The sequence below is a fragment of the Trichechus manatus genome, unplaced genomic scaffold, assembly GCF_000243295.1.
Source record: "Trichechus manatus latirostris isolate Lorelei unplaced genomic scaffold, TriManLat1.0 scaffold00026, whole genome shotgun sequence".
NCBI lineage: Eukaryota > Metazoa > Chordata > Mammalia > Sirenia > Trichechidae > Trichechus > Trichechus manatus.
In genome coordinates this window covers 21,634,875-21,647,401 of record NW_004443962.1, presented here as the reverse complement: position 1 = coordinate 21,647,401, position 12,527 = coordinate 21,634,875, and the positions used below count along the sequence as shown (strand labels likewise).

Here is a 12,527-nt window from a genome sequence, read left to right as displayed (position 1 = left end):
AGGGGTGCCTGGAAGAAAGGCCTAGAGATCTACTTCCAAAAAATTAGCCATTTAAAACTTTGTAGAGCACAGTTCTACTCTGACACACATGGGGTCACCATGAGTTGGAATTGACTAGGCAACTGGTTTTGTTTTTAGGCTCAAAACACTTGATCAATTTTTACAGTATACAGAAAAGGAACATTCAAACTACTAAGGTAGAGCTTTAGATCCTTTTCCAAATTAAACCAAGTAAGTAGATTATTGTCCCAATACCCAGATTACTGAGGTAAGATTGAAAGTATCAACCCGCTTGAATCATAGGAGAGTCAGTCTCCACAGAATGCTTGAATTTACACAGTTCAGAACTATGAAGCCTCTTGACTGACAAGTCAGTTTATCTCGGGGTCCTAAATGATGACTTGTCAGCTGTATTCCGCATAGGCCAACGCTTTAGTGATAGACAGCTTGTTTATAGCCTCATCACTGTCAACCCCACACTGACACCAAGCCGTCAGAAGGGTTAGGTTAACTGGGATTCAATCTATTGTCCTTGATTGACTGCTGGGAGAGCCAGAGATTTGAGGTGCAGAGAACTAGCTGGGTATTAAAGGCAGAAAGCCCACATAAGTAGGTGCTTAGCACAAAATGTTGACAATGTATTTTACCATTTATCTAAGTCAAGGTTGAAAATGAATTCTGAGATGTGAAGATGGATTTACTTACAGAATATTATCTAGGTTTCCCTTCACTTGACGGCATGTGCCTACAGGAAGCACATGCCCACAGGAAGGCAGACGGGGAAACGGCTGGAGCATGTGCTTTAAAATCAAGCAGACCTGAATTCTAATACCAGCTTTGCCACACGTTAACTATACATCTTGGGCAATTCCTTAACCTCTCTAATCTTCTATTTCTTCGTCTGTAAAATGGAATTTAAAATGCCCTTCCTTATGTGGTCATTGTTAGAATTAAAACTACAAATTCCTGCCACACCCCTTGCAAGATATGCCCTTCTCTTTGGACAAGTTGAGAGGAAATGAGTTTGAAGGCCTGAACTCTGGTTTAAGAGCTGAAGAGCTGGGTCCACCTGTAGTTTCTGTGAAACTCTCTGTGACAGCATTCACTCAACCACAACCTAGGCCATAGGTTACCAGTGCTTCTCTAAGTAATTGGTAAAGTAATGATTATATGATTTTTTTTCACATCTAAAGAATAGTATAAGTAAATGCAAAACACTTGTAGTTTATGATAGATTGTAGTTAGGCCCCAGGTTACTGCAAAGCTGGAAAGAGTTGCCAAAAGACCTGTACAATTGCTTAGAATGCAAACCTCATTTTAAGTCTGTGCACCTGGGGTTAAGTTGAGGCCAGCTGGAGGCAAACGTGCTCAGCCCTTGGACAGCTTAGAGAGTGCTAATCCTTTATGAATATTAATTGAACCTCTGAGCTTCCTGAACAACATCAGCCGGGTATAACAGGAAAAATGAGTAGAAAAAGGATAAATGGTACCCACAAGTTCCTTCACCCAGAAACACTGGTCTTCTCTAAGTCTGGTGAAACAAACTCTTTTCTCTTCACCTTTGGATTTTGTATCACCTTTATTCTATCTTTTCTTTTCCAATTCCATTCTTACTTTAGTCATCCTGAGCTTTCCAGAAGACAGGTGTCGGACTGGGGCACATGGGGTGGCAGGACTGCAGTGCCTCCCACCGGAGCTTGCTTTCTAAAAACAAGCCTTGTTCTCTTGCTGGCGCCAAAGAGCCAGCACTGCCATGAGCAATTCCAGCTGGTTTCTGCTTTGCCTCACATGACATCAGCAGAAGCTGTCATTTGAGTTTCATTTGCTAGAAATTTATGACCAGGGATACTGTTCAAAGCAGAAAAGGCCCAGCTGGGCTTTCGGGTTCCTTACCAAGGGAGTGAAGAGAAGAAGCAAGGGAAAAAGCATAACTAGTATCAGTGATATGGTAGTGAAAACCCCTTTCTTTTGCTTCACAAACTAGGGGCAATGAAAGTGCCAGATGGGGGCACAATTACAATCCTGGCATTTTACCCATGACCTCCCACCTCCACCCCAGTTAATCCTAACCGTGAGAAGGCTTTGCCTGCACTGCTGGCTAAATGGCCAGGGTTGGGTGATGTCCTTAAGCAGGCTGGACACAGTCCCAGGTACTCACGAGGGGAGCACAGAGCATACCACGAATGCTTTCCCACCCCCAGGAGACAGCAGTTTGCCCCCACGGGTCCCCTAACAAACACGAACGCACCAGGTGAAGTTCTCCTCTGAAATCAGTGATTCTTTTGATTTTGCCTGGAAGATTCCCGTTTATGTACTCTTTGAATATCCGAGTATTTGTTAAACTACTCTCATAGCCAGTTCATCCTCTGCTAACCAAAATTTATGCAAGTCTAAGGCTCTCGTTAAAAACTCATAAGGAAATAGATTCAAACGTATTTAAAAAATACATAACTTGTAGCACAAAAGATGCACACACACAGGAACCCTTAGAATCTACCGAAGCCTGAGCATCATTCCGATACATAGATTCACCATCAACGGAAAGCTAGGAGAATCTTGGGACATGCCGTGACAAGCGCCACAAGAGACTCGGAACATTTCCAGTGCATGTTTAAACTTTCTGAAACCACTAAAGACAAGTGGGCAACAGTCTCTCTGCCCGGATCATTACTCTAAACGTGGGCCAGACTGAAAACTCAAAGATGCCGTCTGAGGAACGCCTTGCGAGAAGAGTGATTGTTTTGGTGGAGGCTGCAGGGCGGGGGTCACTTTGTGTCCTCCGCAGGATGGGGCTGTCCTCAGGGGCATGTGTGGCCCCTCCCACCAGGTATCTGAGACAATCCCTCCACTCCTGACCCGCATTGTTGTCGCTATTGCAGTCGTGTCGATTTCCCAATCCTTTACTTTGAATTAATTGTATCACAATCTTTTCCTCCTTGACAGCTTAGAGTAAAATGACAGCATTAAGAAGCTGGGGTAGAAGTCTCAAGGCACTAAAAGATGAAAAAAGGAGTCCCAGAAAGGAGAAGGAGCCCTTACGCAGGACGGAGCTTATTCCAGCGAAGCCCCCTGTAGGTGTAACTAGATGACACAGTGGCCGGGAGAGAGAGGGATCTGAGCTAGATTTGTGATTTGCTCAACACCAGCAGCCACTGCAACCACAGACAAAGCTGAATCAGGGCTGCTGGTCCCCCTCCCCACACACGCGTGTGCACACATTCGCACACGCGCACAGACTCGCACATGCGCACACGTGCACGTTTTACCGCAGCTCAGGAGAAACTGACATGTAGACTCCAAATTTAGAGGTGCTGGAAACTGGAGCAGGGAACCCAGTTCCCCAGCTCCATTCCTTTGGCTTCTTACTGGTAGCTGGCCAGTGATGGGGAGGCGGCCTTTAAGGGGAGATTATTTCTGTTAGCTGGTTTTGCACGTATTCATGAGGGTCACACCAACAGGGGCCCGTCCACACTCCCACTCAGGCCTGCTCCTCACCGAGGCTGCCTCACCTTTGTGGTTTTTCACTATAAAGATGATATACTTAGGGGAGAGAGGAGGAACTCCGCCATTTTCCCCATCCACATGCTTGTAGTTCTTAAGCTCCAGCAGTTATGATTAGAGTCAATGCATTCCATTCTAGGAACTTTTTCATTTTTCTCCTATTTTTTAAACTTGGAAAAAGAAAGCTACATCCAGAAATATACCTTGGAAGAGGACAGTAAGGATGGGGGTGGCTACTGACAGGTTTGGAAGGAGCTGACCGCAGGGGCTTCCCTGGGCTCCCATCTCAGCTGCCCCAGCCACAGACTCCACACCTACAGCCATGAGTCTGTGTGGGCACAGGTTCATGGAGCATCTAAACCAACAGCAGCTACTAGCCTGGCTACCCTTTCCTGACAAATCTCCTGACCTTGACACGGTACGGGTTCAGCCATAGTCTGGCATCTAGCAATGTGATTTTACAAAATAAGAGACCAAACATGAGCACGCCCTGCCTCAGCCCACAGAATAATGCCCAGGAGAAGATGACTTACCAGGAGCCTCCGTTTGCCTTCAAAGGACCCCAGCAGGTCAGTCACTGACTTCTTGGGACTCTGAGAGAAACGTTTTGCGGTGGGTTTCAGGTAGCCATCCTGCTCCGTTTTATCGGCTTTTCTCTTCTTGCTCTTCTCTTTCTCCTGCTTGCTCTTTTTCTCAGCCTTGTCCTTCTTAGCTTGCTTTTCACGCTTTAGTAGCTTGTCTGCTTTCTCATTCTCCACCTTTTTTTTCTTGTCAAATTTCTCAGGCTTTTCGTGCTTTTTAGACTCTTTTGCTTTCTTTGGGGGAGTGTTGCCCACCTGCAGCTCCTCCTCCAGGTGAGAAGCAGTCAGCCGGCTGAGGTCATATTTGTCCTCATGCTCATTGCTAAGAATTTTGTCCTGGGCCTTCTTTTTTGGAGGTTTCCCCTTCGCTGGCTTGAGAGGACCTGGCACTACATTTGGGTTTCGGTGGCCATGTTCCCGTCTGTCCATGCGGTTGTCCCGGAAACGGCCTGGGCCAGCCCTGGTGCTGTGCTCCGAGACGGTGGTGGGAGGGGCAGCTGTGAAGCTCTCAAAGCTGGTGGCCTTGCTGGGCCGCCTGGTGGTCTGTGGCCTCTCCTTGTGTTGCTCTTTCCTGGGTGGAGGGTAGAGATTCTCTGAGGCCAAAGGCCCCCTGGCAGTGGTCACCTCAGCCGTGGGGGGGGGCCTGTGGGAGTGTGAGGAGGCATGCATCCAGGTGGTCCAGGGCCTCTGGGTGGTCGGAAAGGCAGTGGTGGTTGTAGGTCTTGCAGCTGCAGTTACCATCTGAGATGTGGCCCGAGACACCGTTGTGGCTGGAGCCAGAGGAGGGGTGGTGGCCCTTGGGGTTGGGGGTGGTGGGGAAGGAGCTGCTGTGGTGGTGGCCAGTTTTCTCATCACCTTCACTCGACTCTCCCTGGTTGGTGGGACCTGTGCTCTCCTCAGGTCTTCTTTCCTCTTCTCAGTGTCCAGGCTAGGCCTTCCTGCTCCTCCACCACCACTGATCCCCTCCTCCACCACCTGGCCCTCTACACCAGAGGCCTTACATTTTTGGACAAAACCCTTCTGCCGGATCTTCTCTATCCTTCGGATGGGGCCCTGGTCGATGATCTCATACATGGCCTCCAGTCTGACTGGATAAGGGTAGCGCTCTTCCACCTGTAGAGTCTTCTTCAACAGCACCATGCTGAACTTCCCCTTCTCCAACTTCAAGAAGCTCATCAGCTTTGGGATGAGGCTGGGGTCCAGGGGCTGCTCCAGGACCCGGCCTTCACTGGTGATCCTCCTCACCTTTCCCCCTTCCTCACCTGCCTGGTGGAACAGCACAATCTGGTGGATGTGCCTCTCCGCCAGCTCACAATACACATCATCCTTCAGAAGGCTTATCATGAGGCGGTAGTAGCCTTCTGAGGCGTGAGGGGCTGAGATGACCCACACTCTGTTCTTCCCTGCAAAGCTAGCAAGGATGTTGGGAGAGCTGGACCCAGAGGGGAAACGCAACATTCTTGTCCGAGCGAAGGACCCCTCATCTCGGGCCATCTCTCGAGGGGAGCGCCTGGCTGTTGGTTTCTGCTCGGGCCTCACCAGGGCCCCATTGATGCCCACAGGGACTGGCAATACAGTTGAGTGAGCTAATCCCAACACTGGCACACTCCTCCTTCTTTGGATGGGCTGAAGGCTCGGTTCTTTCAGAGTGGATCTCTCAATTCCCTGAGACCTCCCTGCGCGCCTCAGAAACTGCACTGGCCTACTGCCAACTTGGGAAACCAGAGGCAGCTTCCGCCTTCCTTGGTTCCCTCTTTTCGTGGCGTGAAGGTGGGGTTCTGATCCACATACCAGCCACAAAGCCAACAGCATGGTGAAACTGGGTCCCATTCTCCACGTCATTGTGTAATCCACTTTGAGAGACAGCAGGGTCATGAGACAGAAAGGGGTGGGGTGGGGGGAGAAAAGAAAGAAAATCATTTAATTGCAAACAGAGCTGGTGTTCTCCTATTCTCTATCTTGGCCAAGGGGGGAGGAAGGAGGGATCAGAGAATAAGGGAGGAGGTCAGGGAATGGAAAATAGGATGAGATGCTATTGCTTTTAAGCCCCTGCGGTTTGTCAGTTCTTAGCACAGTTACATTAAGCAGGAAATGTAATTCAGTCTCCCAGTCAGCATGCTTGCACTGAGTTTCAACTGATTCTCTGGATGCTCTGGAGAAAATTGAAACTGAGCCTATTAATTACTACAACATTCACATTTCATTGCTTCAAGTTAGCAACAGAGAAACAAACAAACCAAGTGGGACAGAAAGGATTACACACTTACATTGTGGCTCATAGAGCTGGAATGCAGAGGGGCTAAAAAGAAAGCTGAAGCTTGGTCCCAGGACGGCTTCCTTGACGAAGTGCCTTTCCTCCGAACCCTCTTTCTCCTTTCCAGGGTGAGCAGTGCAAAGGGGATTCTGGCGGCTCCAGCTTTCAAAGTAGCACGACAGTCCTGTTTTGTTCTCAGAGCTGAGTGGATTTTCTCCTTTTCTTCCTTGCTGTCTCTTTTTACCTTCTTGACAAGTAGGCTGAGGTGAGAGGAGCTGTCCTTTTAAATCTTTGCCTCTCCATTTGTCTGCAGCTTCTGTTTGGTCTTGTGCGTCCCTGGGTGCCCGTCCCTCGCACGGACACAGCACAGCCCTCAAAGAGCAGCCCCAGCTATTTCTGAATCTCTCTAAGTTCCAGGATCCTTCTTATCACCCTTTCCCCCACAGTCTGGCTTAGTTCTTTTGTTTCCGAGAGTAAAAGCACCGGGATTAATATGTTTTCCAGGCTGAGGGAAAACGCAGGAATGTGATCTTGAAAAAGGACTTTTTTCTTTTCCGGTACTTCTCTTCTCCTTTATGTCTCCCCACCTTTTTCCTCCTCTTTTCCTTCTCCTTCTTTTTCTTCTTTCTCTTGCCTAGATTCAGTCCCAGAAATGTCAGGACAACTTCCGTCTTGCTCCAAACCAAACTCAAACAACAGCGGCCACTGGAAATGAAGGAAATTTCACTAAGAATTTAACACATCAGCAAAACACCTCCTCCTTCGCCTTTCAGCATGCCTGAGGTGGCGGGGGGACTTGGTGGGGAGGGGAGGGCTGTTCTGGGGAGGGGAGTTTTGAAACACTACACATCACCATAAATCACTTTAGAATAGGACAGCTGAGAACTTAACCCCTTGCATGCCATGTAGTCAGGATAGCTGCCCTTCGTGTCTGTTCTCACACTGCCCTTCAGGAAGGGAGAACCCTCAGAGTGCTGCAGCTGGCCGCATGGTTTTCTTAGAGACAGAGACTCATTTTGGGTCACGGTCCTTGGCTGTACATACACAGGCAATGTATATATATATGTATAGTTCCACATGTATATTTTTACCTCTTTCCCCCTGCCTCATGCTTTTAGTTTGAGGTTGGAAAAGCCCATGGAAAACATGACTAAGTTGTTTTTATTTTATGCTAATTGGGGATCATATTACTGTGTTCTTGTTCCTAGTTTCTCCTTGGCATGGAAGGAAGCTGGTAAAAGGTTAGAAATGCAGGCAGTGGCTGCTGCTCCCCCGAGACTGTGGTCAGCCCTTACCTCAGGAAAGGGCGTCATGATCTCCAGCTCAGTGACCTGGCTAGAGATGGTAGGCTACAGGCTTCCTCCTAGGGCATGAGTGCGTGTGTGTGTGAGTGTGTGTGTGTGTGCGTTTAGGGGAGAGGGTAGTGCAACAGTTTGCTCTCTGGAAGCTTCAGATGTCTGTGGGGCTTTAGGTAATCCTTAGAAGTAGCCCTATCAGGTTCCAAAGGAAAGACTGAGGCAGCTCTGGGTTTCCACTGCCTGGGTCAGCCATGAGGATTCAGCTTTCTGTGGTGAGGGATGTGTCTGTTAGCCTCTCCGAGGGCATTCGACGGTATTAACTATCATGGACTGTGGTGTACTAGGGTTCTCAGAAGGCTCCCGCAAGCTAGGCCACGCTCATGGCTACCCTCACTAGATAAAGCTCTGTGTCTAGTTGCTACCCCTCCAACAACTCTATCCTGTCTGGTTGTGTATGCCTTTCCCTCACATAAGTTCTAAGCACTCAATTAAGGAAGTCCTGCAGAAAGTTGAATGTAGAGCCCTCAGCCCCCTGTTTGAAGACCAAGTGGTCTCAAGAAGAAAGGGCCTCCTGTGGAGCCCTCTCACACTTGTGAGTACAAAACAAAGGTGGGTTTCCAACAAAGACTCTCCGTCATGAGAGTCGGAAGACTTCACACTTCCATAGGGTTCACCTTTTAAGTTAATCAAATGCTTTATACTAAGTTGGATGGTCCTAGATGTTACTTCCTTGTCCCATTATAATGTTCTATGGTGTCCCTCACTGGGTCTCCTCCTTTCCTTCTTTTCCTTTCTCTTCTCCCTACTACTAATAAAAAAAAACCAAAACCATGTCGGTTGTCATAGAGTCAGTTCTTACTCCTGGCACATCATGTGTGTCAGAGTAGAATTGTGCTACATAAGGTTTTCAATGGCTGATATTTTGGAAGTAGATTGCCAGGACTTTCTTCTGAGGCACCTCTGGGTGGACTCAAACCTCCAACCTTTCAGTTAGTAGCGAAACTCACTAAACTTTGGCACCACCCAGGGACTCCCTACTAATAATAAAAAAACCAAAACCAAACCCGTTGCAGTCAAGTCAATTCCAACTCATAGCAACCCTATAGGACAGAGTAGAACTGCCCCATAGAGTTTCCAAGGAGCACCTGGTGGATTTGAACTGCCAACCTTTTGGTTAGCAGCCGTAGCTCGCCGTAGCTCTTAACTACTGCACCACCAGGGCTCCTACTATATAATGGCTACTATTTATTGAACACTTTCAGGTGAAGTTCTGAACTTGGGAATGCCATATATTCTTTTATTTAACCCTCATAATATCCCCGAGAGAGGTGGGATTACCTCCATTTTACAAATGAACACTCTGAGGCTTGGTGAGGTTAAATAAATTTGTGAACATCACACAAATGGTAAGCAGCAGCTCTAAAATTCGAAGCAGGTTTAGACCTGTCTACAAAGTATCAGGCATCCTGCCTCCCACTGTCATTTGCTGTCTATATCTGCTCATTTTTCTCTTCCTTCAAACCCTTTTTGTGTTTTCCCACATTCATAGAAGAGTCTCATTTGTTTGCTAAACTAGAGCACTTAGACTTTTTAGAATGTTAAGAACTCAGCTGCTAACCAAAAGGTCAGCAGTTTGAATCCACCAGCTGCTCCTTGGAAACCCTATGGGGCAGTTCTACTCTGTCCTATAGGGTCACTGTGAGTTGGAATCAACTCAATGCCAACGTTTTTTTCTTTCTACTTTCTGGAGTAGTAATGGGCTCAAACGTAACTACAATTGTGAGGATGGCGCAGGACCAGGCAGTGTTTTGTTCTTTCGTATACAGGGTATCTATGAGTCAGAACCGACTCGATGGCACCTAACTACACTTTCCAGAATAATTGTACAGCTGCATTTTTGCTCTCTTGATTGACCCTTGAAATCTCTTATCCTTTTTGTTCCATAGCCTATGGCTTCCAACACTGGTCACCTATGCAGTGGAAGAACTGAAATGCAGCCCCTCTAGTGACCGGGAGTTGACCCCAAGGGGAGGTTGCCCAGCCTGAGCTGTTTTGTCTTCCTGGGGCCTTAGGCTTTCTTGCCATCTGTGAGCTTGGTCACTAGATGGCGTACTAAACGCATACATCACATACATGGTGAGGCCCTCCCAACTCACCCCCCGCCCCATTCCCCAAACACATTGTCAAAGTGGAGCCTCTGTGCTTGTTTAGGATTTCTCAACCTCAATACCTGCACCCTTACCTGGAACCTCCAAAAAGCCCCTTGGGCAAGTCCAGGACCTGGAGCAAGTAGGAGAGCTAGATAGCATCCACCCCTTCTGTGTAGAGACGTGATGATTTATGGCATTGTGATGATTCTCAGCTTCTAGTCGAGACTGAAGAACCCTGTGCTGAGAGGTTCACTACTTAGATCTTTCCATTTTTCCTGCAACTTGAGAGAGAAAAACAATTAGCCAACTAGCTGAGAGAAAGGTGGATGGATGGATGGACGGATGGATGGATGGTCAGTCAAAGGAAGGTAAACCAAACTCATAGCGAGGACAGAGTACAAATGGACAGAGTAGAACTGCCCCATAGGGTTTCCAGGCTGTGATCTTTATGAAAGCAGACTGCCACATCTTTCTCCCCAGGAGCGACTGGTGGGTTTTAACCACCAACCTTTTGGTTAGCAGCTGAGCTGCCTTAACAACTGTACCACCTGGGCTCCTAGAGGAAGATAAAAGAAACAAAAATTTAAAGTAGCGTTTAGAAATGCTAATATGGGAATTCACTGATAAGAAACTATTTGACATTGGTTATTTGGGGAGAGGAAAGGGAAGAATGTGCACCACAGAATTGCTTTAGAGACACTGGGGTGGGAGGAATTGTTAAGGAAAGTTGGAATAAATTTAAGGATACATCCAGAAAGGGGGGTATTAACTGAAAAGTTGCACACTGACCTCAGGGGTCAGCAACCTGGGACCCAGATGCAAAGAAAAAGTTGTCCCAGGCAGACTAGAGAAATTGGAGATTCCGCCAGGTGCACTTGGCCCTGACATAGGGTAACACTCCGCGGTGATACTGAAGTGAATTTGAAACATTGTTTTTTTCCCTCAACACATTATTTGCTGAAGGGGATATCAGGAAAAAGAAGGAGAATAAAATACAGACTCTTCAATGTGGACTTTGAAGGGAATACCGGAGCCATGTTATCACACCTCTGTGCGGAGGCACAGACACATCTGCACCGAGGAGGCTATTTCTACTCGCTTTTCCTCTCCATTAGCAGACTTTAATCACGTCCAGTCTTAGACCACCTTTTTATGTCCTTCAGAATAAAAAAGAGCTCTTTCTCTATATTCGCAATGTAGGACAAACTAGGGAAATTAACACCAGGGGCAAAGGGAAAGCCCCTCCCTTAGCTCCAACCCCAGGAGTATGAAATCCAGATACTACTTCAGCCCAGGGAGACTCCTAGAAAGGATTAACCCTCAAAAAGAATAATTCCAAAACTGTCCCTGAACTGTCAGCAAGGTCACATGTTTAATGCAAAATTGAAGGAAATGTATCCTTTTTCATAAACAAAAATAAAAGTTACCTGGTAGGATAATGCCCAAAACTCTAGGAAAAACAGTTATTGATTTTTTTAAATTAATTTATTTTAGTTACTTCAGAATTTGTTGGGAGAGCATTTAAGCCTCTTTTTTTTTTTTCAGGTGGAGATTTAACAAAATGTCAAACTCCTAATTAGAGCAAATTGAAGGGTTTTGCCCTAGCAGAGATTAAGGAGCCGTAGGAATGACTTAATTACTCACTTTAAATGATGTACGTCAGTGATTTAAAGTTCAGATTGTTATAGGTTGTCATTCTATGTGAGAGGAGTGAACTTGTGGGCTGTTATGGATTGAATTGTGTCCCCAAAACTATGCGTTGTAAATCCTAACCTCTATGCTTGTGGTAATGATTCCATTTAAGAATGGGTAGTCTTTGTTATGAGGCAGGATTAGTATAGGGTGTTTCTTGAGTCAATCTCTCTTGAGATATAAAGGAGATTAAATACACAAGCGTGCTAGCAGAGATGGCAGAAGAGAGGTGCCGAGCCACATGAAGATCACCCAGGAGCAAAAGCTTGGAAGAGACAAGGATCTTCCTCCAGAGCTGAAAGAGAGAGAAAGCCTTTCCCTAGAGCTGGCACCCTGAATTCAGACTTCTAGTCTCCTAAATTATGAGAGAATAAATTTCTGTTTTTTAAAGCCACCCACTTGTGGTATTTCTTGGAGCCCTGGTGGCACAGTGGTTAAGAGCTACAGAGCTCTATGGCTGCTAAACTAAAAGGTCAGCAGTTCGAATCCACCAGCTGCTCCTTGGAAGCCCTAGGGTGCAGTTCTACTCTGTCCTATAGGGTCACTATGAGTTGGAATAGTCTCAATGGCAATGGGTTTTGTGTGTGTGTGTGTGTGGTATTTCTGTTACAGCAACACTAGATAAGTAAGACATGGGCATATGAATTTGCTACTTGGGAGGTTAGGGTTGGGTTGGGAAAGGGTGGGCAATACTGGATTCAGAGTCTTAATCATCGGTCATTTCATGCATATAAAACATTCATGTCACTTGGGTTGAAGGGGCAGATTCTGGTCATGCTGCTCTCCATGCCCTTAGGCATAGCGAAGGAGAGTGTGAGTGCCCCATTTGTTTCCCCCTTTTTTCAGTCCTTCTCTCTAATCTTTGCCAAGGTGTAGGCTTTGTACTAGACATGATAGAGAACCAGACAGTCTTTTGCCCCTAGAAGCTCATAGCCCACTGAAGCTAAACAAATATTAGTCAATTATACTCTCCACAGGGGGCAGTAGAGTGTCAGTGGTAGAACACTCGCCTTCCAAGCAGGACACCTGGGTTCAATTCCAGGCTAATGCA

General features: G+C 46.8%; 1 protein-coding gene across 3 annotated transcripts in view; it reads right to left on the bottom strand.

Moving 5' to 3' along the window:
* The window catches only part of CCDC80 (coiled-coil domain containing 80), a 54,347-nt gene extending 44,387 nt beyond the window's left edge, over window positions 1–9,960 (bottom strand). Inside the window, exons 1-3 of one of the 3 annotated variants that reach the window (XM_023728884.1) lie at window positions 9,877–9,960; window positions 6,350–7,041; window positions 4,035–5,935 (exon numbers count right to left, since the gene is read on the bottom strand). In XM_023728884.1, coding sequence (XP_023584652.1) covers window positions 4,035–5,924 — 1,890 coding nt within the window. In that variant the 5' untranslated portion in view covers window positions 5,925–5,935; window positions 6,350–7,041; window positions 9,877–9,960. Of the gene's footprint in view, window positions 1–4,034; window positions 5,958–6,349; window positions 7,274–9,876 lie in introns of those variants that run through there. The other 2 variants (XM_004373684.2, XM_004373683.1) reach the window with 2 other exon arrangements.
* Between the last annotated feature and the right edge of the window lie 2,567 nt (window positions 9,961–12,527).